At 41.1% G+C, this 24,768-nt stretch overlaps 3 protein-coding genes and 1 long non-coding RNA gene across 5 annotated transcripts; 2 read left to right on the forward strand and 2 right to left on the reverse strand.

Moving 5' to 3' along the window:
- Positions 1 to 478: 478 nt before the first annotated feature.
- Positions 479 to 9,492, reverse strand: LOC109627661 (transcription factor AP-4-like). Its single transcript, XM_020084372.2, has 7 exons — positions 9,083 to 9,492; positions 6,202 to 6,367; positions 5,907 to 6,005; positions 5,443 to 5,613; positions 3,866 to 4,012; positions 3,568 to 3,738; positions 479 to 3,318 (listed from the first exon to the last, which is right to left on the reverse strand). Exons 1-7 carry the CDS (start codon positions 9,169 to 9,171, stop codon positions 3,163 to 3,165), a joined length of 999 nt encoding a protein of 332 aa, XP_019939931.1. The 5' UTR covers positions 9,172 to 9,492; the 3' UTR covers positions 479 to 3,162.
- LOC109627662 (uncharacterized) lies at positions 9,229 to 11,428 on the forward strand. 2 transcript variants are annotated; one of them, XR_002202608.2, is made up of 3 exons: positions 9,229 to 9,363; positions 10,207 to 10,312; positions 11,309 to 11,428. It is a non-coding gene; the product is annotated as an uncharacterized lncRNA (long non-coding RNA). The 2 variants fall into 2 exon arrangements; XR_011243911.1 differs by having other exon boundaries at positions 10,820 to 11,414.
- Positions 11,429 to 12,458: 1,030 nt separating this feature from the next.
- mvb12a (multivesicular body subunit 12A) lies at positions 12,459 to 17,590 on the reverse strand. Its single transcript, XM_020083703.2, has 10 exons — positions 17,364 to 17,590; positions 15,976 to 16,065; positions 15,313 to 15,396; positions 15,080 to 15,179; positions 14,478 to 14,607; positions 14,199 to 14,339; positions 13,936 to 14,042; positions 13,789 to 13,847; positions 13,634 to 13,699; positions 12,459 to 13,511 (listed from the first exon to the last, which is right to left on the reverse strand). Exons 2-10 carry the CDS (start codon positions 16,063 to 16,065, stop codon positions 13,425 to 13,427), a joined length of 864 nt encoding a protein of 287 aa, XP_019939262.2. The 5' UTR covers positions 17,364 to 17,590; the 3' UTR covers positions 12,459 to 13,424.
- Positions 17,591 to 19,769: 2,179 nt separating this feature from the next.
- On the forward strand, positions 19,770 to 23,660 carry LOC109627252 (basement membrane-specific heparan sulfate proteoglycan core protein-like). The gene is made up of 8 exons (XM_020083722.2): positions 19,770 to 19,920; positions 20,583 to 20,729; positions 21,207 to 21,341; positions 21,993 to 22,165; positions 22,260 to 22,446; positions 22,541 to 22,720; positions 22,813 to 23,079; positions 23,171 to 23,660. The coding sequence occupies exons 1-8, from the start codon at positions 19,872 to 19,874 to the stop codon at positions 23,173 to 23,175; spliced, it is 1,143 nt and encodes a 380-aa protein (XP_019939281.1). The 5' UTR covers positions 19,770 to 19,871; the 3' UTR covers positions 23,176 to 23,660.
- Positions 23,661 to 24,768: the final 1,108 nt, after the last annotated feature.

Below are 24,768 nucleotides of genomic sequence, written 5' to 3' on the forward strand. Positions count from 1 at the left end.
GGACATTTTTGATATTTGCCAGTGGAAAATACATGAATCCTGATTTTAAAAAATCCAGCATATTTAGGGGACCGATATCGGAGTGTGTTCAATTTGGTGAAGCTTGATTGAAATTAGGCCACTGATGGGATTTGATGAAGTTGCCATTGTAGTACATTCTGCTAGGGAGGTTATGTTTTTGTTTGTTTGATTTTACTAAGTTTTCATCAAACTACACAAGAGATTACCAACAAATGTTGTGGATGGTTGAGGCCTGAGCCAAGGATCTTTATGAAAAACTCTTACATGTTTAGCAGGCTCATATTAACAAATGTGTGCAATATGGTGCAGATCCAACTAAAAGTCCAGATCTAGTGGATTCAAATTTTGTCCCATAAGTGGACTGTTAGGCCTCGAGCTGCTGCTAAATGAGGCTGCTCAAAATCACCACCTGGTGGTCAAAGGGTCACATGTGAAGAACTCCAGTAAACAGAAGAGGTGTAATAAAAAAAGTACAAATTTTATTTTTTTTTCATCTTTACAAAGGCCTGTTTACCCAAGTTTTTTTATAAACAAAATATAACAGCTTCTCATCGACCTGGACTGATGGAAAAAAATAAAACAAAACAAAAATCACACAAAAAAATGTATAAAAAATAGCTTGTCACCGAAAAATGGAAAACGGGACAAATACAAACGAATGAAAAAGTCAGAAAAGCAGTACACAATAGACAGATGACAAATTGCGTCACAGCGAAGGGCTTACGAAAAATAAATGGCAAAAAAAAAACAAACAACCTTACTCATCATTGATTCAGGCAGTACAGAACAGCAAGTGCTTCATATCAAATATCGCAAAGTTCCACCAAAAGACAGCAGTGCTGCAACACAAAGTACAGAAACAAGTGTTTTTCTGACCAACAACAAACCTCAGCTACACTCCGGCTGTGGTTTAGCTTCTGTCTGCAGAACAACAAATGCTTTAACAAAATGAGCCCCTCCCCCCTGGTTTGGCATGAAAAAACACTAATCTAACCGGACATGAAAACTGACGTCAGCAACTGAAGCGTCCACACAAGACAGTTTCACACTGAACGCATCAGTCATGTGATTATAGAAAAAAAAAAGATGTAAAACACAAAAAATAAACTAAATGTCAAAACAAAATCCCACTTAAGACAAGAGGAAACAGCAATTAGTAACATGCATTCAATTGGCAACAGAACACGTAGAGAGATCAAAAGACGAGATATAAATCCAAAGAAAAGGAATGTTTACAGCATCAAGTCGGCGAATCAAATCGAGTGTGACAGGAGAGACGCCCGGAGCAGGGATTTCCAGTCAGATTCCCGGGAGAAATACAAACGACGAAACATGAGGTGGACAGACTCGATGCGATTTAAAGAGAGACGGAGTTTGTAGAGGAAAATCTGCAGTTCAGTCTTTTAGGTTCATATTTCAGTCTCACTGATGGAGCGCTTTTTTGGGGCATTTAATGCACTAAAAAAACATGATCTATCGTCACCGTGCTAAGTTAATAACTACAGCTGCCGAATTCTTGTTTGACAGTTTTATTTTGTTAAAGTGATGCTTTCTGGGATGGAGTTCAGTGAGAAGTGAACCTCTTATGTTCTGAAGTGAGCAAATATCACAACGCAACAACATAGAATGTGCTGCCATTTTTGTATCCTCCCTGATCCCCTGCTTTAATTCCAAAATATGGAAACAACAAATTCAGGAAACATGATTAAGTGTGAAGTTACGTAAATAGTTCTGGCCTTGGGTTCACTGCTCGTCCGTGGAGCACCAGGTTGACAAATCACCTTGAAAAAGAGACGACTACATTCTTTGATACAAGCATATCAAGTTTCATACATGTACTGTAGGTGTAATGTGCACACCTACCAACGATGCATAGATAACTTCACCTCGTGTATAAATGGCACCGACGAATGGACTGAATATGGGTTTGCATAAATAGCAAAAAACTCGAGTGCATAGTCACTAAAATCTACAAACCAAGAGCAGAAGATAAGACTGAAGTTGGAGGGAACACTGGAAGCCTTCATGCTTCGTTCGCATGTCAATCCTCAAAATCTGCTTTTCAGATTTTCAACATCAGCCGGACTTTACATTTTCACAAAATCCTATTCAGTGAGATTGTATGAAATTGATTAAAAATCAACGCCCATCTGATACAAAATGCTGGTAAATGTTTTCAGGTTCACAAACCAAATATGTTTTGGTTTTTTTTAGTCTAGGGGAGCTACAACCACCATCACCAGCCAATAAACAGATCAACTGGCCGACTGTGGTTGAGACAGTTCTGAATTCATGTGAAGGCCTCCAAACCTCCAGTTTTAAAGTTGTTAATCTCATTATAACAAAACGTTCACCTTAAACATTCAGTAACAATGACGAAGGAAAAAGTGAACAAACACATGGACAACAATAAAACCAAAAGATGATTCATGTAAATAGCTCCAGAGCTTATTTGTTAAGGGCTTTTTTTTCTTCAAGTAAATCCGGTGGAATTTTCTCAATTTAACTTTGCGATTAAGTGTGTTTTTTCCCAAAAGTTAAAATTTTGAAATGCCCTCTGTTGTAGTTTAAGTTGGGTTTAAAAGGAGATAAAGGAAAAAACAAGGTCAAGACAGGGGAAGAAATAACTGCAACTCCACATCCCTTTTCAGAATCAAGAGCTGCTTGCTTATTGTGTCGTTACATTCAACTCTCCGTTACACTAAACCCATTAACATGTAGCAAAAATAATACTGTCAGTGTGCCAGTGACGACGGGTTACTGATGCTGTGACGGTAGCACACACCAACACAAAAGACGGGTAGGGCAGACGGATGAATGATAGCTGTTTACGAGAGGAGACCCTTAAGTTTTCAAGTAGCGACAGACCGGCTCAGACACTAAAAAACAGCCTCGAGAACTCCCACAGAGCCTCCTGCACACGCTGACCATCCTATGTTTTCAATCTTCAGAGATTTTACAGTACAAGACTGACACTGAGCTTAACCACTGGATGTAGGAGTTTGGATAATGCCAAAGACAAATTCTCTTTTAAAAAAGTAGTCAAGCTCCTGGAGGGAATTTTACAGTGAGTAGGCATTTTAAGTGTTTGTGAGAGAGAGAGGGTGTATGTGTGTCTGTTTGGGGGGGGGTGGGGGTGGATCAGTTCATTGAGCAGTCCTCTCCCTCTGTGTCGGTGTCTGTGTCTGAGCAGGCGGTGTCCATGGCCGCGTGGGCGGGGCTGACGATGACGGCTCGTCTCTGCTCCTCCTCGGCGCTGGCTCTCCTCTCCTGAGTGCGTTCAATGTGCTGGATGGCCTGAGAGGAGAGACGATGGAAAACAGAATAAATAATTAAATCTAGAAATGACAGGAGGAAAAAAACCTGAATCCCCCCCCGACATCGAATAGGTTCTTTCCCCACATCACATTCTTCAACAGAGTTTCGTGGTAATCAGTTCAGCTATGTGTAATCTTCTTTACAAACTAGCACCCAATCCGACAGGAGTAAAAAAAAAAAACCACCATACCCTTCAAAACTTCCCCAAAAAGTACAACAAACACGTACCTGCACAATGGTGTCCAGGTTCTGTCTGGACGTGGACACAGTGCTGGTGTGGACAGACGGACTCATGGTCACCACGGTAACGTGATGGTGGGGGTGCTGGGTTAGTGTCGGAGCTGGGACGATGACTGTGGGGTGATGGGTTGGGGCGGGGTGAGTGGGAGCAGACAGCACCTGGAGGACAGACAAGATATGAATGAGCTAAAATAAAAATGCATTTTTCCTTTGTGTCTTTTCTGTGTTTGTGTGTGTGTGTGTGTGTGTGTGTGTGTGTGTGTGTGTGTGTGTTTGCTGGTCTAACCTGCGGACTGTGTGTTTGCCTGTCGACAGCGTGGATCTGCTGCAGCCGTAACAGCGTCTGGCTCTGGAGGATCGCCTGCTCCTCCTCCACCTGCTGGGTGATCACCTTCAGACGCTCTGGGTGCAGCTGGGTGTCCAGAGAGCGCACCTGTGCACACACACAAAATACACAGGTATGTTTGTTATATCAAACACCACTTCGCACACATCCAAGGCTTTTAAACTACTGAGCAAATATACATAAAAAACCGAGCAAATATAACAATCGGTTCAAGTGGTAGCACAATAATCTTGAGAACTGGTGTTACATATTAGGAATCTAAAAATGAATATGATCAATAATCACATTTACACACTTGGCTTTAGTCTGCCATTACTGTTTTCTGAACAGGTTTGATTTGCTGCATTTTTAAGCATGTGTAATGTAATGATACAAACTGGACCACTGACAACACACACAAATAGACTTGGATGCGTTCAAGATAATTTCTCAGCTCGTTGATCAGAGGATAGAATTCTCTTTGTTCCCGACGGCTTCTCAGGATTGGATGGACCCAATGTTTTCAAAATCATCCTCACCGCTCGACTCTATTTCACAACTGCAAACTTTTGGAACAGTAATAATAAATGTTGCCTTCTTGTTATTAACTTACTTAAATACAATACTAAAATTGTTGTAACCCCCCTTTAAAAAGTTCCTGAGTTGTGAAAATTGGTTTTAATTGTGTTTCATTTCTCTACCCCTCATACAATAAGATAGACAAGCATTGAGTGCAAGTGTTAAAATATGAGACGCTTAACACACACAGTGAAATCTTCTATTAATAAAAAATACAGAATTACTCCCCCTTCTTATTTTAGACTCATGAGAAATATCTCACTCCTGCATCTTTCCTTCTGTTTACATTCCTCTTTCACTTCCTGTTAAAGTTTCTGTTTGTCTTTACCAACTATTGAGTTGCCTCTATCATAACCTGCTGTTCAGGTAGATCCAGGATGTGAGCAGGATGCCAGGCATTGGCTGGAGGATGGTCAAATCTGTCATCACCAGCAGCTCCCACCATGTTGAAGTGGACTGGTGATCACATGGGGTAAAAATGGCTGCTATATCTGAAAAACTGGTTTGTATATGTTGACATCTAATACCCAGTGAGACCTCTAGATAAGATAAGTTTGTGACCTAAAGATGTGGACTTCATTTCCATCTCTGATACTTCCTCTTTCTATGTTTACCTATTAGGTTTTATTTCTAATTGAACTGAAACTTGAGCAATTGCCTGTTTTAAAATGTAAAAATTTGATTTGGAATAGAAGCAGTGTTAAGTAGGAAGAGGATGTGTTATGGTTGTCTTAGATCATGATCCTCATCGTGTGGCCTTCAGCTTCAATTGACAATAGATATAGAAACAAAGCATCACAAACCATAGACACGGATCAGATCGTGAAGTTAGTCTGAGAATGAAAAACTTACTGGCATTGTTAAATCTACTTCTTCTTTCACTACTGAAATAAATGCTGAGAACCTTTTGATTTAGCTGAGTATAGAACTCAAACAGGACATGAGTCATAAAGTCTCACCTGCTCCTCCAGCTGCATTCGAGCCGAGCGCTCCTTGTCTAGTTGCTGTCGCAGCTCTAACATTTCCCTCCTCAACTCCTCGACCTTCTCCTCCTCCAGAGTGTCTGGAGAGCCGATCCCTTCATCCTTCTCCTCCGCCCGCCTCCTCTTTGGTGACGAACCACTGAACTCCTGAAATAACAGAGACCACGTAGAGTTCAATTTAAAAGAGTCAACGTGCATATTGCAACTTATGAACCACAACATGAATACATTTGAAAGAACAAAAATTCATTGTCAAAAAGGAAATCAGAAGCTAAAGTTTAGTTTCTGCAGTTTCAATGTGTCGTGCATGTGAACAAGGTAAACCTGCCAGTGGTGGTAATGTACAGTATATATGATCAGTCTGAAATGGGATAGGGCAACCTGGTTTTATCCGCATGGAGAGACACAAAGAAGGTAAAAAATATGGCACCAGCTATTACCTGGATGAAGCGCTTGAGCTGGTTGTTCTGTGCCAGGAGCTGTGTCTTCTCCTGCTCCAAGGTGAAGATGTAGTCTGATGTTTGCTGCAGGATGGCCGCCTGGCAGAAATGAAAAGAGCAGCACATGGACATTTAACCTTACAGACTCACAAAAGTGTTGCTGAAGCCGAGAGGAGACTACAATCATGACCAATGTGTCAAAAATGTAATTTCTCCCCCAACACCTGTACCCCAGCTTTTAAAGATTCATCATCCTGAGTTATAATCTACACCGTAACAAGTCAAGTGTTCACACCTTGCTGAGTTTCTCCCCATCTGTGTGGGGCAGGAGTGTTTTGAGGGACTGGAAGCCGGCATTGATGCTTTGCATTCTCCGGCGTTCATTGCTGTTGGCGATCTCGCGGCGGATTCGTCTCTCCTGGTCCTGGGCCGTCTCCGGACTGAGCGGGATGTTGGCCAGGCTGAAGAAAAAGAAAGATGATCACTATTCAGTCCATAAAAGTGTTGTCCCCAATGAGGCTGTATAAGCTCCTTGTTTACATAATCGTGTCATAGATAAATTGTGGAAATATCATCATTAAAATGTACATGTGGTACTGCATCAAAAAGAAGGTATTCAATGTTGATTTCAGTATTGATCAGACTGCTTTCAAAATTGTTTATATGATTTACTTACTTAGTTAATTACTTAAAGGTCCAGTGTGAAAGATTTAGGTGAAATGGCTCTATTGGCCTTTATATTCAAATACTTTATATTTACATGGAGGGGGTCCTCTCTACAGAGGATGCCATGTTTTTCACATTAGTCCAGACTGAACAAACTACACAACACCTTTTGAGTTTTTATGACAACTGAAGCCACCACAGGTTCTTTTTCATGTTTGGAAGGAGAGGGTGAGGTGAGGGGTGTTCAGCTGCAACCTGCAACTTCAACACTAGATATCACTAAATTCTACACACTGTACCTTTATTTGTTTGATAATAAAAGAACGGTTTGTCCCCTGAACATTTTTCACAAGGTGACATTATCAACTTACTTATTTTACTCATCACCCCAAAACATTCTGTTCACTATAATCAACAATCAAGAAAAGCAATCATTTCTCAAACTTGAGAACCATCAAATTTTCTTTCAATTAACAAAACTGAAATATTTTCAAGCTGTAGTTTAAAATGTGTTTAGATCAACTAGTTGTTGCAGCTCTATAGATAAAAAAAAAATCCTTAATTTTCGGATGGATAAATAAAACTGATGCACTGCAACAATGAAACTCATGATCATCAGCCATCTCTGACACTCAGAACCTTTAACCTGCGGCTTTAACAGACCTCACTCCTGACCTCTCTACATTCCTCAGGCGAGCTGCATGGGGGTCTTCTGAGTTTGACTGAACTCGGTGCCCTCTCACTCAACTCCCCCCCATGAGGCTGGATGCTATAGTGGCAATACCATCTCATAACATATTTACTCAGGCTGGGAAATAGGTGAACCATTAAGGCAAAAAGACGGTCATGGGACCAAGAAGACAACAAACTTGAAGAACCAGATCTGGGATGTTTACAACACCGACAAAGGTCTCACAGAGGGCACAGCTCGAGCTTGTTTCAACAAAAAGATCAGTGTGTGTGTGTGTGTGGGGGGGAGCTAAATTTAAATAGTCTGACTTGATTTAAAGCTGTGTGTCTACAAGTGAGTGAGTGTTTACAAATCAACTAAAAGCACAGACAGCAGTCGAGACAATGTCAAAAGCTCTATATTCCTGAAATGGATTATATCCGTACTTGTTTTTTATTTTGAAAGCTCCTCGATATATCTATCAATGGGATAAACCCCTCATGGTGGCTGCAACATTTAAAAGTTAATATTAGGATTAAATTAATCAACAATGAAAGGTTATTTATTGAACATGTGCTCACGTCATGGGGACATTTAAAACAATCAGATCTACTTGATAAGGTGGAGGACTTTGATAATGATCTTATATACTTCTATAACAGATACACTTTGTAAGGTCTGCTTGTATAGGTGAGAACTGCAGCTACACACATGTGAGTGTATTGATGCATATCTTTGTCTGTTTTATGGGTTGTTTGTTTTTCTTCATTATTCTTCTTTTACCTGGTTCTGATTTTTCGTCAATTTGCTAAAATTCTTGTCACTAAACCTTTGAGATCATTGTTGTGGAAAAAAACAATAAACTAAAAGTCATTAAAAAAAACCCTGGTTGGGATGGATCAGACAGGAAACAACCACATGTGTAAGCGTGTCTGGAGGAGATGAAATCCGCCGCTGACAGCTGGGGCCGCCAGGAGCTGCGCACCTCCACCATGGCCGGAGGAGGGCGCACCTGGGCGGCAGCGGGGGGAAATGTGACTCCGCTCCAGCCGCAGGCCCCCTGGCATCATGGAGAACAATGCTTTCCTCCTGCTAACTGAGCTAGCACGGCGTCGTTAGCCTGCCGCTAACAGACTCGCACACACGCCCGCCAGCTGATAACACTGTGAACGACAGTGAAAACGAGCGGGATCACGTGAGAGAAAACCCCGACGTGTGTTCATCCGCAGCGCAGCAGCAAAACACTGCCAGCTAACTAGCTAGCCAGGCTAAGCTAATTTTAGCACGCTACGCCACCACGGAGGTTTACAACGACGAGGAAACACAAACACACGAGGTCATTATCTACCCCCTCGACACCAAATCCCCCGTCACACCACTGCAATAAAGCGAGTTGAGCTGTGTGATCAAATGTGTCTTCTCCGACATGTGATTGTGTTCAGAGCAGCGCGGCGGCGGGCAGCTCGTTAACTACCACGTGGTTGCTGTTCATCTGGACTCAGATGTATTGACTTCGTGCGGAGGATTTACATATTCCAGAGCCGAGCGGCTGCTAAACGCGCCCGGTGTCGCACAACATGTCGTAGGGGGGAGCTACGCGTAACAACGCGGGTGGTACCCACCGCGTGTCCCCTCGCCGAGGAGCGCGGCGGCAGCTGCCACAACAAGCTGCTAATGTCCACAACCACCGTGCCGCCAGGGTACCGCGGCGGAGCTAACGGCTAGCATGCTAACCGGAGTCAGACCGCAGCTCTCACACGCACACACACACGGGGACAGACACGCGCTACGGGCACATGAAGGAGCGGCGCGGTGTGTAGCCGCAGATCTGCTCACGCACCTGCAGAGACCCCCGATCACGTCCTTCTCCGTCTTCTTGAACTGCTGCAAGGACGACATCTTCTCGGTGGGCATCATGAAATACTCCATGCTTTCACAGCCACCTTCTCCAGCCCGTGTTTCCCGTCTCCTCTGCCTCCACCGCGTCCCTCGCTCGCTCGCTCGCTACGATGTTCTGCTCCTCGCCCGCACGGATCTCACGCGTCTCCTCAGCGGCGCATGTCTGCGGATCCCGCGGCAGGAGCGTGTGGATGTTCGACAGCTGCGCTCACAAAAACACACGTAAGTTGAAGCTGTGTTGCTTCTTCACACAGCTGATGGGGTTCCCTCCAATGTGTGTGTGGCCTCTTGCCTCCGCCTATTGCCTCACTGTGTGTGTGTGTGTGTCTGCTGCCTCCGCCTACTACTCTGTGTGTGTGTGTGTGCGTGCAGCTGATCCATGTGAGGCGGGAAACAGCTGGTTGGAATCAGAGACCGTTTTCCGGAAAACAGAACAAACAAACCTTTCTGTGTAAATGCGGTGGAACAAATCAAGCCCTCACATACCCCAGCCATTATATACAAATACACACATGCATATATGAATATGTGAGTGTGTGTGTGTTTTTGTTTGTTTGCAAGAATGAAATTGATCCACTTCATAAAAGAGTGACTATTATTATTGTGTGTATTCACTTGTTCTTTTTACATCTTCACACTGAGTGTTCTTATCTAGTATATTTATTTCATAATTGCACTTTTTATTCTGTTACAGTATATTGGTTTTTCTGTTGTTTTGTCTTTTACTACTATAGCCAGTTTATTGTTGCTATAGTTTTATACATGATTGCATTTGTTTTAGCCAGTGTGTGTCAATAAACCTCTTCTATCTTCAGTGAGGAAGGAACAACACTACATCACTAATGCTGAAAGTTTACTATAGTTTGCATTTCATTTGAATGTATTTATTTGCAGTTGCATAACATGATTCAAAACCCCATTTGTATCTATTGTCTTCTGTCTCTTTGTGTGATTGTGTGTGTGTGTGTGTGGTTGTTTCACGCCATGTTGTGGCTGTATTTTGTCATCATTTTCCATCTCCTTGGGTCTCTCTGTGGTTGTTTGTGTGTCTGTAACATTTGGCAGGTAAAGCACAGGGGCCCTCTGAGCCATTGGGCCCATGGACCAGTCCCTTTGGATAATCAATTCATGACTCAACCAGATAGAAAACTGAAATGATAAAGATCTAAAGGTAACACCTGTATTATTACTATTACATCTTCGATCCACATCAATAGATGCTCACCAATCTTTTTATCCAGTGCTGGCTCCAAACATAAAACCTAACCTAATACTTTTTTACACTATACTGTAAAGCACAGAATGTGAAAATTACATTATTTTGTTCAAACAATATCTTTCTGTGTGTTAATAAAAGGCATATTAGAACAGTTGACTAATAACTTAAATGACCATAGAAAATGCATTTCTCCATTTTTGGTCAAAATCAGCTTTTCATTTTATAGTTAGAACCTGTTAGACACAATTAATAATTCATAATTAATTTTAGCAGCAGTGAAATGTGCCTCTGTGACTTAAAATGAAGCAATATATTATTAGATCATTTAAATAGTCTTTAGTAGCCTTACATGCACACAACTGTGTGAAGTTGTAGTTTGCAATGCCCACTTTGCTCCTTGAACACAAAAGTTGCAAACTGAAAAATAGATGATTTATTAAAAGGTGCATTCATTTCCAGGTTGGACAACATTTAGCTATGGAGGGAGACAATGAGGTAATGTCCTCTATGTTAGAGCTGACAGCATGAACAGACCAGCATTGAGCAGCAGGTGGCAGTACTGCACCATAACGTTTGTTTCCAACAATGTGGATTTCGTCATTTACGTGGACAAATACTGTCAAAACTGTAGGGCCACACTTTTTGTGCATAGATGCAAAACAACCTGTCAGTGAAATGAAATTTTAGATAGTAATGGAAATAATGAATAGAGTGGATCCAAAATAATTAACAACAACAACAACAATGATTTTTAGTTGTTAACCCTGAATTGAAAAAAGAAAAATGTCTAATCCTGAGATAAATATTTTTTTTATTTAATTGGAGTGATAAATCTACATGTGTAGGGACAGACAGGGATTGTTTTCCCGGATCTTTTCGGCAAAATAATTATCACAACCTCTTAATTACTGTAATTAACCCTGTTCTCTCTCATCTTGACTGGTCTAGATAATCTTCTACAGAGGCTCCTCTGATTTAGAGCTCAGAAAATGTTGGACCTGTCGTTTGCATCCATGCTAGTTTGAGGCTTAAAAAAATAAACATGTTAAAAAAACCTTTTTGAACTAAAAGTTACTGGCTCGTGGTTTTGTGCATACATGTGTATATAGTGAAGACTTTAGAGTTTAAGGAATTTGATAATGTGTATGTTAAGGTAAGGGTTAGTGTGTAACTGTTTTTTAGTGGTAAAGTGGTAAGTAAAAGGTAAGGTTTCAATATATTGTCGTCAAACTGCAGTATATGAATCCAGTGAATACTTTCCAATGAGAAGCTGTCTTCAGTCAGTGACTCTTTTTTACAGAGGGCTGATAATGTGAGCTTCATCACATGGTGCATCAAACATAATGACATCACAGTGAAGTTGACCTTTTGCATATAAAATATCAACACCTCATCATTTTGTCTTATTCAACATTTGTGTTGAATTTAATTCTTGCATGAATTCCTCACGTGTTTGGTGAGGTCACAGTGACCTTTGATCTCTGATCAACAAAATCGAATCAGTCCAACTTAAGGTCAAGTGAAAGTATGAGCCAAAACTGAAGAAATCCCCTCAAGGCATTCCTGAGACAAGACATTCATGAGAAGAGGACTCGGAGTAAAACAGAACGCTTCCAGCCACTGATTCCATTGAGCAGGACACTCATGTCCACCTGCAGGACACTCATGTCCACCTGCAGGACACTCATGTCCACCTGCAGGACACTCATGTCCACCTGCAGGACGGCCTGGTGTTCCTCAGTGGGATGTTGTGGTTGTAGTTTACTCCAGTGTACTCATGTTCAAACAGTGACTGACGCGGAGCCTTGCAAAGAAACTTAGTACATGCCCATTCAACTTTATCTAAATTAACAGGTCAAGACATGGTTTTCTTTGTCTTCAATTCAACCTACCATGTTCACTGCTCACAGCGAGCTACGATAATATATATTTCTACCTGTATTGTATTGTTTCATCCTCTCTTTGCCTACTGCTTGTCATCAATCCACTTTCTCAAGCCGTTTCTGAGTTTCTCATAGTCTTACTTCATGAAATTTGCCTGGATGCTGAAAAGTTTGTTCCTTAATAAAAAGCTAAAGTAAAGTAAACACACCTGAAGTAGGGTTTCATAGGTTTTTATTTTTTCCCCATGCAATAAATCTTTACAACACCATAGTAAAAACTAAAAAAATTATATATTATATATTGTACAAGGACATATACAAATATTTGTCCCTTATTCCCGCCCAAATTTATAAAAATGATTCTCTCCCCTTTTCTCCACCTATCTTGTTTGAGTATGACAAACACAAAGCGCAACATATATAACCTTCCTCCTTTCACCTTAAAATAGCATATTTTTTGGAATACAACAAACCTAATAATGGGCTACTCCTCATACAAGAAATCCACTCCATCCTACATTTAGATATGTTAGTCTATCTGCAGATAATCAGATGCAGCAACTCTTCCACAAAGCACTGACATAGTATTACAGCTCCACATCAGGAAATACTTCAGAATTGAAAATATTCCGAGATGCGTCACATGCATCATTAACAACAGAGCAGGAGAACACATCTTAAATAAATGGCAAGTGCATTCTTAATTTTTAACACACAATAATTCTCAATTTTCAAAAATGACATTAGTAAAAGTGAAGATGGGCTTGATGCTGCAGACGAGGAGCAGATACACAGCAGATACTATACAGGTCCATAGATTCATTACATACTAAACTCCCTAACATCCATGAAGGCTGCATTCTTACAAAAAGTAAACAGTTGAACATGTGTTCAGACGTTATGATTACATGCATTCAAACAGGCGTTTCCTTTGGCAGAGAGAAACTTGGAATGTTTAAAGATTTGACAAAATCTTGTCAAAAAAAAAAAAACAGAAATCTAAAATCATCAAATGACTATCAGTGTCATTGAGAATAGTAGTGACCTTTAATAACCCTTCAACAGCTCCGTTATGATAAATTATGACCTTTAAAGCTTTATATTACTAACGTAAATGCAGGTTTGATCATCCTTCATCGACAGAGTAAAGCATGAAACCCTGATATTGACTAGTGCAAAGATCACTGAGCTGATGTGACGCCTCCTGCTGGCAGAGATGGTCTGGTCCTCTTGGCAGCAAATTCCTCCACAGCAAATGTGTAGTTATACTAAAGAAATACCACAGTGAGTACATTCATCCAAAAGTTTAAGCATCACTTCTCAGGTTAAACAATATGAACAATATGTTCTCAACAATCTGGCTGATATCAAGTGTCACATGTGAGCCTACCTCATTTTCAATGTCTTGGAGGGACTTTATACGAATGTTGTTTATTTGAGAGTTCAGCTGAAGAGCCTATGAGAGAGAGATGTCAGCACATGTTTAGGGACCACAACAAAAACACTGCTGTGTTTTTAAATGGAATCCATCAATATCAAACCCACCGTCCCGTTCGCCTGGGCATCAAACTTTGGGTGCAGACTGAAGGGAACTCCATCGAGAGCTGCAGAGAGTGGGGGGGGGTTACAGTAGAGTGTGAGTGGGCTGCCTCCAGTGACAAACTGTGACACATCCATAACAGTATTGAGTACCTGTAATTCCCTGGATGCTGCTGTCAGCAGGTTTGTCCAAGTTGTCCTTGATTTGAAGGCTGCGGCGTCTCTGACTAATTTTACCATACGGCTGTGGAGGGGGGTTGCTGTGGAAACAAATACAAAGATATTACAAGAATAAAATAATCATTCATGCACTTTTATTTTTTAAAAGATTTTCGAGATACACAGTCAAATGATGATTTTTCAAATCCCTCTGACTTGTTATCTTATCTAGTCATGTCTTATAAAAAGTGTTATACCTGGGTCTGAGGGGCAGAGGAGGAAACTGCTGATCCAGTGAGATTCTGCGGATGTCCAAGCTCACGCTTCGGGGTTTGGCTTGAGGCATGGGGTTAGAAAACGGTCCCTTTTTGCACCACAACACGTAACCATTGATTTCTCTGTGGTGAGGACACATGGAATGATACACTGATAAACGTACAGTACAAAAGAGAATAGCTCATCTCTGTTGATGGGATTTAAGAAATGCATCGACACAACCTGTGCAAGTCAAATGTTGGAGTGTGTGTGCTACCAACCCCACGTATGTGTAGTGCTGCAACATCATTTTGCTTTTGGCTGTCAGTTTGATGTCCAGCACAGCTGTGTCAACGCTGCCGACTGGGACGACACGCGCACACACCCGCTTCTTCTTAGAGACACAGGCCTCTGACACACAAACAGAGAAAAACCTTTTCAGACATTAACTCTGGAAAATGTCCAGAACATTCAGGCGAACGCTGGCGTCTGGGTAGAGCACGCAGGAGGCGGGACATGACGTATAAATTCTGCTGTGGAAATCATCATGTGTTTTTGTTTACAGCCACACCGGCTTTGGCCCTTTTCACCAAAATCTCTTTAAACGTGTCTTTACAAGTTCACATCTTCTTTGCAGTCTTCTAAATGTATGACACCTCTTTTCACCCTGAGTTATTTGTATTATTTTTGTTTTTATTTAATTTTGTGCACCCATCAGTACGCCAATGCCGTGAATTTTCCATGTTTTCAGTGCACATATTAAAACTGCTAACGAGAGAACATAAAAAAATCCAAAAAGTAAATAAGACACATAATCATAAAATCTGCAATAAATATAGAAATGTGTGTGTGTGTGTGTGTGTGTGTGTGCGTGCATGCTCACTTGCTTCAAGGTGCTCTGCGATAAAGCAGTAACCATGGGGAATCGAGTCTTTGTCTGAGAGAAGCCGAATGTCAGAAATCACCATACCACCATTCAAGTCCTATAAAAAGAGAGAGACTCAGTCCATGTGTGCACCACAGGAGGGACGAGTGCAGAGAACAAAAGAAAACATACATACAAGACAGAAATAAAATGGTTATGAAAAGTGTCTCTTTAATCTGATGAACTGTTACCTTGCTGTAACAGAGGTAATATCCAGACTTTATCGCAAAGCTGCGTGTGAAGTTCGCCGCTGATCCGTCTTCTGTGATGCTGATCTGCAGATGGACAGAGAGAGAGAAGAGTCAACGGAACGAGGCCTAAGTATATACCTGTTTATCAGAAGCAAGCAGCGATTCAGAAACACACATGTCCACTTGAAGACAAGAGAAAAACAAACCCTGCACCAATGGGTGCCATTCAGAAAACAGTTATTATATAATAGATTGTTGATGTTGTTCATTCAAATAACATGATGAGACATTTACATTGAGCAGCTGCAGAACATCCTGGTTTTCTGTCAGGATGTTTTGAAGAGGAAGTTTACAGTCAGTTGAAGGAACGTTTAAACAACCAGCGTGTTTCTGAAGGTCAGGTTTACAGTTCATCAAAACACAAACTGACCTACATGAAGTGTGCAGCTACGTCTGGTACAATTTTATGTCAACTGTTGCACCATTTTCTCAGTATCTGACATTGTTGACATAACATTTTAACATAATTTTATCAGTCAAGGAATAAAAGATTCTCACACTACTCATATTTATTTGGAAGCTATACCTAAATGGTCTAACACTCCAGAGAGGTATTGTGTATGGCCCTCTCTATAAGCCTTTATTCTAGATCTCTGCTTGTACCATGATGAAGTCTTTGGGGCAGGTGCTGGTGTTGGAGGTCCACGCCACTGCCGTAATTGGCCGGATGACCCCACGCTCCATCATGGACATCTGAGGGAGAAAAGGAAAGAAATGTTTATCAGGAAGTTCGGAGGAAAAGAGAACAGAATGGTGGGCACACACATGGATGTGTAAATAAAATCTTGTCAGTCTTTTCACTGTCCGCAGTTTTCAGTAATGTTACATTCCAGTAAAAGCATTTTCGCGGGTGTACAGACGACACGATTGTGGTGGCGTAGGGGCAGGAGTGTGTGCTCTGTCTGAACTTGATGGCATCATGAGAGTTGTTGTGTCCTCCAGGCTACCATTCCCAGCCTAAAAATCTGTTATCTCAAGGCAACATTGTCTGGGACAGAAAGAGCCAATTCAGTCTAAATAGTTGCATCAACCCTAAACTTTCAAGGACAGAGGGAAAGTGTTCAGTGCAAGAATTCATCCTGACTACAGCAGCGAGTCAGTTCATGAGAAAGTGACTGTTTAACCAACCTTTTTAAAGTTTATTTGATAAAAAACATATTCTAGTCAAAAACATCCTTCCTAGTTTGCTGATTTCAATTGCTGACCAGTTCTCCTCATGACATATTCTCATTTACATATGAAAATTGCTTGATATTTATTATTGATTATTATACGTTCAGAGGCTGAAACTGACCTCAGTTTTCATGAGATGGAGAAAAGTTTAGTAAATAAAATGAAAATCAGGTCTCTGAACCCTGACTATTTCACAGTGGTTTTAAAATATATAAGCAAGATATATATATATATATGTATATATATATATATATATATATATAATATGACACCTTTGGCCTATCAGCTCAGAGTAAGAAAAAATATATCATCAATAAACAAAGCATTCTTATATAGATCCTCCTCAGAATAGACACTTGCAACCATCGCTGTTTTGTGTTTGTTTCTGTTTTATCATTACATATTTTTATTATTGTCATGCATTTATCTTAATCACCCTGGATGATGATAATCTAACATTATTTTGTTGTTTTTTTGTTGTATCCTCAAAAACTCGATCAATACTAAAGTTAAATAAATAAATGACAATGAGGAAAAGAAAAGGAAGTGAACAAGAAGTATGAGAATATCGGCTGATCGAACAAAGAGCTCGTTACTCGAACCAGACACCAGTGTATTGCACCCATCAGTGTGAGTTAGTATCAGGGTGTGAAGTCACACGAGTCATGTACAGGTGAATCAATCCTGGCTGCGTGTTGACAGTTTCACTGCTTTAGACGAAACACGATCACACTTCCCACAGTTTTACACGATTCATAATAACAGGGAGTGTTGAGTCGTTTTCCATGTCCCTCCATGAGAAGAAGAGTTGAGCTCACCTTTGTTCCTTTGACTAAACTTCGCTGTTCCTGGTTTGAAATGAGCTCAGGTCCCGTGTGCTGAGTGAACAAGTGAACTCCTTCAGAGACAAACTCACTCTGAGTGTGTGCTCGCTTCTGTCTCTTCAGGAAGCTGACGTTCCACAGGAAAACTACTTTTTAGGGACCAGTCGAAACGTCCTGGTCTTCTTCGTCAAAGCAGGAAGTAGTGAATCCATTCTGACTGCAACTCCCGTCAGGCCACGGGGCATGACGTCATACGGTCAGACGTAAATACCACCAACTCAAGTCTGAAGCTGAACGCAAGAGGGCAGCATCACACCTGTGTTAGAATAAACATGTCCATGTTTAAGATTTAAGAATAAGATCCCACTCACAGCATGCAACATGCAAACATGGGGAAATTAGACCTCTGTATTCAACCCATCAGTGTGGACACAGCACACACGGAACACACGGAACACAATCCACACACCGACCACACACGGAACAGTGGGCAGCCATGAAGGCGCCCGGGGAGCAATTGGGGGGTTCGGTGCCTTGCTCAAGGGCACCTCGGCAGTGCCCAAGAGGTGAACTGGCACCTCTCCAACTTCCATCCATGCTGGACTTAAACCGGCCACCCTCCGGTTCCCAAGCCAAGTCTCTATGGACTGAGCTACTGCCTCCCATGTCACAGCTGTCTTTTAAATACCTCTGTCTTCTCTACATACATACACCCAACCATAGACACATACATATGTTTATATATATATATATGTATATATATATAAATACTTCTTTATCTTTGTTTATAATAATCCTCCAGACACAGGTTTAGTCCATAGTATGGATTATGAGGACATACTGATCCAAAGGTTTACTGCCTGGTAGCTACAGGAAACACACCTTCTTTCAAACACTCGTCTGAATCAACTTGTGTGTGCTCATGTGTACACTGGAGACGTGACTGGAGGTCCTTGTTGACATGGCAACATGAAGAACAGACCGCAGACCGTTTTTTGTTGCGAGCAAGTGGACTGTTCCATCTGTGTGAGGACATTTAGCTTCATTGGTTGATCACACACAAGCTGAGCTGATGTGAAGTCATATCTGAACTAATGTCCTTTAATTAATCTTAAAATAAAAAATAGGAAATCAATCTGCATCAGACGGAAATCTACCCTCACCAGAACCCAATTTGGAAAATACTTGTATGCGACAATGTACAGCACATATCCATTGTCTCATAATGGAGTATTTTAAAACGAAACCGGCACTCTGCATCATTGCACTATTTCTCCATTTCATCGTCATTGTTGTTGTGTTTTATGTTCACATACATACTTTTGCATATATATTTATATTCATGTATATATGAATATAAATATATACCTTGTTCTGATTTGTGTGTGTGTGTATCTGTGTGTGTGTGTCTGTGTGTGTGTGTATCTGTGTGTGTGTGTGTGTGTGTGTGTGTATCTGTGTGTGTGTCTGTGTGCTTTTTTGCAGGCTTAGAGTGATCTGGTTAATCTGCCACATTAGTTGGTCAGATGTCATTGCTGCAAGACTCTTGTGTTTGCATGTGTGTGTGTGTGTGTGTGTGTGTGAGGAGGCGGTCATTGCACTTGTTATAGGATTATGAATGAAACGATCTCTGGAACCACATTCTAATTGCCAGACAATTTGCACAACTGTGCACATTAAAAACCCCTAAAACGAGTCTTCATTTTTCAAAGGGTGTTTAGTGACTCCTTAAGAGCTGGTGTTAACTAACAGCTCTGTGTGAGTGTGCATGAAGGATACTTGTTCATTTGTGTGTGTATTTATCTCATGATTCAGAATATAATATAGGAGATATAGTCCATTAGTAGGTCTTTAATCATATTGTTTCTGAAGCAGAACTCAAAAACCATTTGGATTTTTTTGTGACATTTCACAGTTTTGTTGATCTGGAAGTTTAGTAGTAGCTTTTGATATCGTAGGTTTATTTCTCTTTATTTTTATGCCTCAAAGCGAAAAGTCTGAGGGTCTGATTGATCAGCCGCTGTAAGGCTACGTTCATAGGTCAACACACACGCACGTAGCTAAATCATTTTCTTGGAAAGCAGAATGACAAAGTTAAATCCACATCCCTGTGTACTGTAGTTAATCACAAGTAAAATAAATGAAATCCTTAAGTCCAGCTTTGGCTCTTTTCAACAGAACATATCCTACAATGTCTGCACATGTAATGTCGGTGACATGAGCTATTTATTAGAATTGACTCACTTGACATCATTCAGGCCCAAAAGATAACTTTTGTGAGCAAGCAAATATTAACTAATTAAAAAAATAAGAAAAACAACATTGGAATGAAATGCTTCATAAGCGACTGAAGCTTACAGTGTTTGAATAGGAGAGGGGTAAATGGTAAGCCAGGGGTTAAAGGTTGAAAGTGATTGTATGAAAAAGAGACAGAGAAAGAGACGGAGAGACAGAGAGAGGGGATTAACTGTGGGGAGAAAGTGAGGTTGTTCTCTGTTCACCATGGATTTATCACCTGGGGCTCTGATCCTCTGCTCACTGTTATGTTCAGGTACGAATCTGATTTGATTTAAAAACAGCAAAGAAACATCGACTGCAATATTGTGGATTTAGCAGGTTTGTCTTTCATTGTTGTAGCCTCTCTGTTGCGTGATGCCTGTAGAGATGTGCAGTGGATTCTTTTTGTACTTTAAAGGGTCGAACAGCAACTAAACCAATATGTGATATTAATCTGGATAATCCACAAATGTTGCTGTCAATAGATTTTATAAGAATCATTTTCTACTTAAAAAAGTCCTTTCTTTGTCTGTCTGTCTTTTTGTGGATTTAAGCAGAATCATTTCTGGAACGACTTTCTTTTATTTTATGGCTCCATAAGAAAGTTTGAAAACTCTGATTCCCGACATATCAGTAGAATAATCTACACAGGGACAATTTTGTATACACTGACTATACTAACGTTAATGATGTTAATGATTATTCATAATACATACCACACACGTGACACTTTCTGAAGAGAAATTTACAAATTTCATTTGTACTTTTCCTTTTTCCTTTGCCATCAAATAACTTCTGTTCAATCAGTGTATTTGCTCAGACTGTTTGCTTTGGGTTGCTGTTTGTTTACACGCTTTTATCCCAGACCTGACTAAAGGTTCATAGAACATGTGTGTGCGTATGTGTGGTATCACCAGCTCTCCTCTCTCTGTGCAGTGGCTGGCCAGGCTCCTGTCGTCTCAGTGGAGCCCCGGGTTGCCACAGTGCGCCAGGGGGAGTCTGTCAGCTTTAGGTGCCAAGTTGGGAGCGGTGCACAGCCAGTCCAACTGGAGTGGAGGAGAGCCAATAACCAAGCATTGCCAGGTCAGGGGCAGTAATCAAATTTGAATGTTTATGTGATAGGGTCCGATATAATAAATAGAGAAATGCACAGTAATAATCCAATGCAATGCATCACAGAATTTATAGCAACTGCTAAACCCTTGATGCCTGTAGAGGAGCCTTTAAAGACAACAAACAGAAAACATTAGAATTAGACCATAACATGAATTGCAGATGCAGCAGTACAACTGACCAGAGTACACATTTGCATACATATACACATGCAGCAGTACAACTGACCAGAGTACACATTTGCATACATATACACATGCAAATACATATCCACTCACAGAAACACATGTAAAGTACATACAAATGCACATGGTGTCTACACAAATACACACACACCTTCCCCCAGTACCTATACATGTACTGCAAGATTGATTGGCTTATTTGAAATCCTTCTGCTCTAATTTAAAATGTTGGAAGTACAAAGTAAAGTGATTTTTTTCCCTACAGACAATGCTAAGGTTGGTCCTGATTCCTCTGTGCTGACTATTGCTAACGCCCGAGCCGGAAACCAGGGCCAGTACCGCTGTGTGGCAGCCAACTCTGCAGGCCGCGGCACCACCACAGCTGTGCTGAACGTCAAATGTAAGCCTGTCTTCACACTTTCTCCACGACTGATTGTGTGTGAGCAACTCTGGGGCCCATGAATAGATATTGCATACTATACTATTATATATACTATCAAAAAGTTCAAAATAGATGGTATTATATTTGACATTAATTATGCTGATGTTATGAAAGTAGAGCCGTGACTGAGGCAACATACAAAGTACTTTATGAAAATAGTGTGCAGTACCCATGTCTACAATGGGAAACTGATTAATTGATTTCAGATGAGAGTTTACTTTGGAGTGTTACTATCAATGCTGAAGCCCCAAACATAACACTTGTGTGTGAGTGCATCACATATTATTTTGAAGTACTGCAGGTAGACACAGTTAGACTTCAATATTTAGCAACTAAAGACTCAGCTTCTTCCCCGAAGAGTTGGTTGAGACCAAAAAAGAGCTAAAAGAGAAGAAATACAGAACCAAAATTTGGCAAGTGACCTGAAAAGTGACCCCTAATGAATGATAATGTTGCTCCATAACTAGATGAGTATATGATAATAAAAATAAAAACAATAATAATAACAGTTTCCCAACAATTTGCCATATAAACTTAAAAGATCATGATGTCTATTTAAAAATTGAAGGATGAATGTTATCGTATCGCTGTGTCCTCTCTCTTTCTCAGATGCTCCTAAAGTGCGGCTGACACCCGCGGGGCCCCTGCATGTCAGGATTGGTGACCCTGTGTCAATTGGGTGTCGTGCCACAGGCAGACCACTCCCCAAGCTGAAGTGGATACGCCAAGGCTCCACTCTGCAGCTGGTTACCACGGAAACAAACGATGTCAACACCATACAGGTGAATTCCGAACATCTGCATAAGAATAACTTGAATTAATTTCCTCATTTTAGTTGAATAGATATAAAACAATACTTGCAATCTCATTCCTCAGTGGGCTGCGGTGCGTCCAGAGGACTCAGGAGTTTATATCTGCCAGGCTGAGAACAATGAAGGGGTGACAGAGGTCAAAGTTGAAGTCATTGTTGAGGGGGGGCCGGGAGCACCAGTGGCCACAGTGAGCACTAAAGAGATGACGGTGGTGGAGGGACATACAGTCACAATGGAGTGTCAGGCCAGTGGTAAGATGTTGTTGTGCTCAAATATATTTCAGTAACAGTTCTGCTCTCACTTCTCATTTCTCCCCTCACTTTTGTTTTCTCTTCCTCCTCCCAGGTTCCCCTCCTCCTATCATCACCTGGTCCAAGCTGCGAGCTCCGTTGCCATGGAAACACACAATGGTCGGTGGTGTTTTGACACTGACCAGTGTGGGGCGACAAGACTCAGGACAATACATCTGCAACGCGACCAACATCCATGGCTACAGTGAGGCGTACACGCAGATGGAGGTGGACAGTGAGTGGAAGAAGCAGAGTATAACAGATAGTGTAGATCCACATTCTTTGTCCCTGCTCAGGTTAAGAAAAGGTGTCTTCTCCTTCACACAGCTCCTCCATATGCCACCTGCCTGCCCGACCAGGTGAGACTTCGGCCGGGGGACTCCCTGCGCCTGCAGTGCCTCGCCCACGGCTCTCACCCCATGCAGTTCGTGTGGAGCCGGGAGGGCCGGGCCAGCCTTCCCCCAGGAGCAGTAACCACAAAGGATGGAAAGCTGCTGGTGGCTCACGTTAAACTGAGCGACAGCGGAACATACAAATGTGGGGCAACCAACCACATCGGCTCCAGTGAAGCACTGGCCAGAGTCATCATAAAGCGTGAGCTAGCCTTTATGTTTGCTCAATTTAAAGACCGTTAAAATCGACTCTTTCTTTCCTTCATCTTGTCTCCTTTCTTTTTTTTTTACAGCTTAATCCATTGTGGTCATATTGTCTGATTGACAATCCATCGATTCAATCCAATTTCTACAAGCCTGGATCCATTACTTTTTAAATGTTTTGAACACAGAATCATATTTATCGATTCTCACACTTTGATGAATGAAGGTTAGACAGCAACACAGTTTAGATGTTTGGTATTATTGTGCATATGAGTTAATTTTATACTTTTATAAAAAATGGATGCTGTTGCTGTTGCTGCTTCTGTCACATATCTGGCTTCAGAGAGCTTTTCTCTTCTGTGTGAAGTCTGTGCTGACGTCTGACATGCTGCAGTGTCTGTGGGAGGTTTTCTGCTGGAATGCTTCTACACCCTGTCCTTCATGGCATCTGCTGAGTTTACACTGTTGCACTGTTTGAAATGAGGCCACAAGACAAACAACAATCTGATATAATAAAAAAGAAAGTCTTTATTGTGACACCGAATGCTAAATCAATAAAGTTGGGAATAATTTATGAAATTGTTGTTTACAGTGTATACATGATAGGGACTGTAGATAAAAGGTATTAACAGAGGGAGGGGTGTCAGAGACCTGTAAGTTTGCTAAATGATGCTAAAAGTCTTCCCTCGCAGTTAAGTTAATAATTATTATGTTTTCATTAGAGTGTGTTTGCTTGTCAGATTGCAGGATTACACAATAACTACTGAACGGATCACGACCAAAACTCAGGAAAGAACCCAATAAATTTTGATGTGGATCTGGATTAGGGGGCGGATCCAGCAATTATTCTTTTTCACTTTATTCAACATTTTTTTGGGCATTTTTCAACATTTCTTTTGTTTTCTTAGAGAATCATTCACTTATCTTGATGAAATCTGGATCTGGCATATTTAGGGGACTGATTTATGAGTTTGTGCAATTTGGTGCAGATATCTGAATAAAAATCCATATCTAGTGAATTTGAATGAGGTTTCATAATACTATTGGGCTCTTCTGAGTGCTATTCTAGTTACATAAATAGTTTCATCAAAATGATTGCATTACAAGGTACAATGTGAATGAACATCACTCGAAGCAAAACAAACTTCACTGTCACCAATCAGGTTTAACATGTAAATAAAAAAATGATTTACATTCGACTTTCAGGCACTTGTGTTGTCTCCAAGCCAGAAAAAGAGCAATCTGAGCTCTCACACCCTTAATAAGCCGAGGGACAGATGCAGTGCACAGTCAAACAAGCTATTGTTTTCCAAATGCCTCCATGTAGTCCATAAACAGAATAAAAGCATCTGTCCGATCACTGCAGCTCTCTGTGTAAATATGGACTGTAAACTCCTGCTGAACAGGCAAAGTTCAGTTTGATCACACAGACGTGTTGCAAGATGAAGCACCGATGGTTATGCTGGTTGCATGAAATCTAAAACAGCTCTGCCTATATGAGGTGCTAGCTCGACATTTAGGTTTTATGGCTACAGCAGGGGGTTTGAAAGAGAACGACCATTTCCACGAGCTGCTGCCAGGACCCAGGGGTGACTCAGGCCTCCTTTGTAAAAACCTCCCAACCTCCATGGAGTTACAGGCCTCAGCCTTTCCACTGTTCCTCTCTATCTTTACAACATCTTCAGGT

The sequence above is a fragment of the Paralichthys olivaceus genome, chromosome 8 (assembly GCF_024713975.1).
Source record: "Paralichthys olivaceus isolate ysfri-2021 chromosome 8, ASM2471397v2, whole genome shotgun sequence".
Classification (NCBI taxonomy): domain Eukaryota; kingdom Metazoa; phylum Chordata; class Actinopteri; order Pleuronectiformes; family Paralichthyidae; genus Paralichthys; species Paralichthys olivaceus.

Coding starts and splice junctions, on each gene's coding strand:
- LOC109627661 (XM_020084372.2), bottom strand. CDS start 9,171: ATGGAGTATTTCATGATGCCCACCGAGAAGATGTCGTCCTTGCAGCAG. Junction 6,368..9,082: donor GTGATCGGGGGTCTCTGCAG/GTGCGTGAGCAG, acceptor CTTTTTCTTCAG/CCTGGCCAACATCCCGCTCA. Junction 3,319..3,567: donor ACCTGGACACCATTGTGCAG/GTACGTGTTTGT, acceptor CTCTCCTCTCAG/GCCATCCAGCACATTGAACG.
- mvb12a (XM_020083703.2), bottom strand. CDS start 16,065: ATGTCCATGATGGAGCGTGGGGTCATCCGGCCAATTACGGCAGTGGCG. Junction 15,180..15,312: donor ATTACCTCTGTTACAGCAAG/GTAACAGTTCAT, acceptor CTCTTTTTATAG/GACTTGAATGGTGGTATGGT. Junction 13,848..13,935: donor CAGCATCCAGGGAATTACAG/GTACTCAATACT, acceptor CACTCTCTGCAG/CTCTCGATGGAGTTCCCTTC.
- LOC109627252 (XM_020083722.2), top strand. CDS start 19,872: ATGGATTTATCACCTGGGGCTCTGATCCTCTGCTCACTGTTATGTTCA. Junction 22,447..22,540: donor AATGGAGTGTCAGGCCAGTG/GTAAGATGTTGT, acceptor TCCTCCTCCCAG/GTTCCCCTCCTCCTATCATC. Junction 22,721..22,812: donor CACGCAGATGGAGGTGGACA/GTGAGTGGAAGA, acceptor TCCTTCACACAG/CTCCTCCATATGCCACCTGC.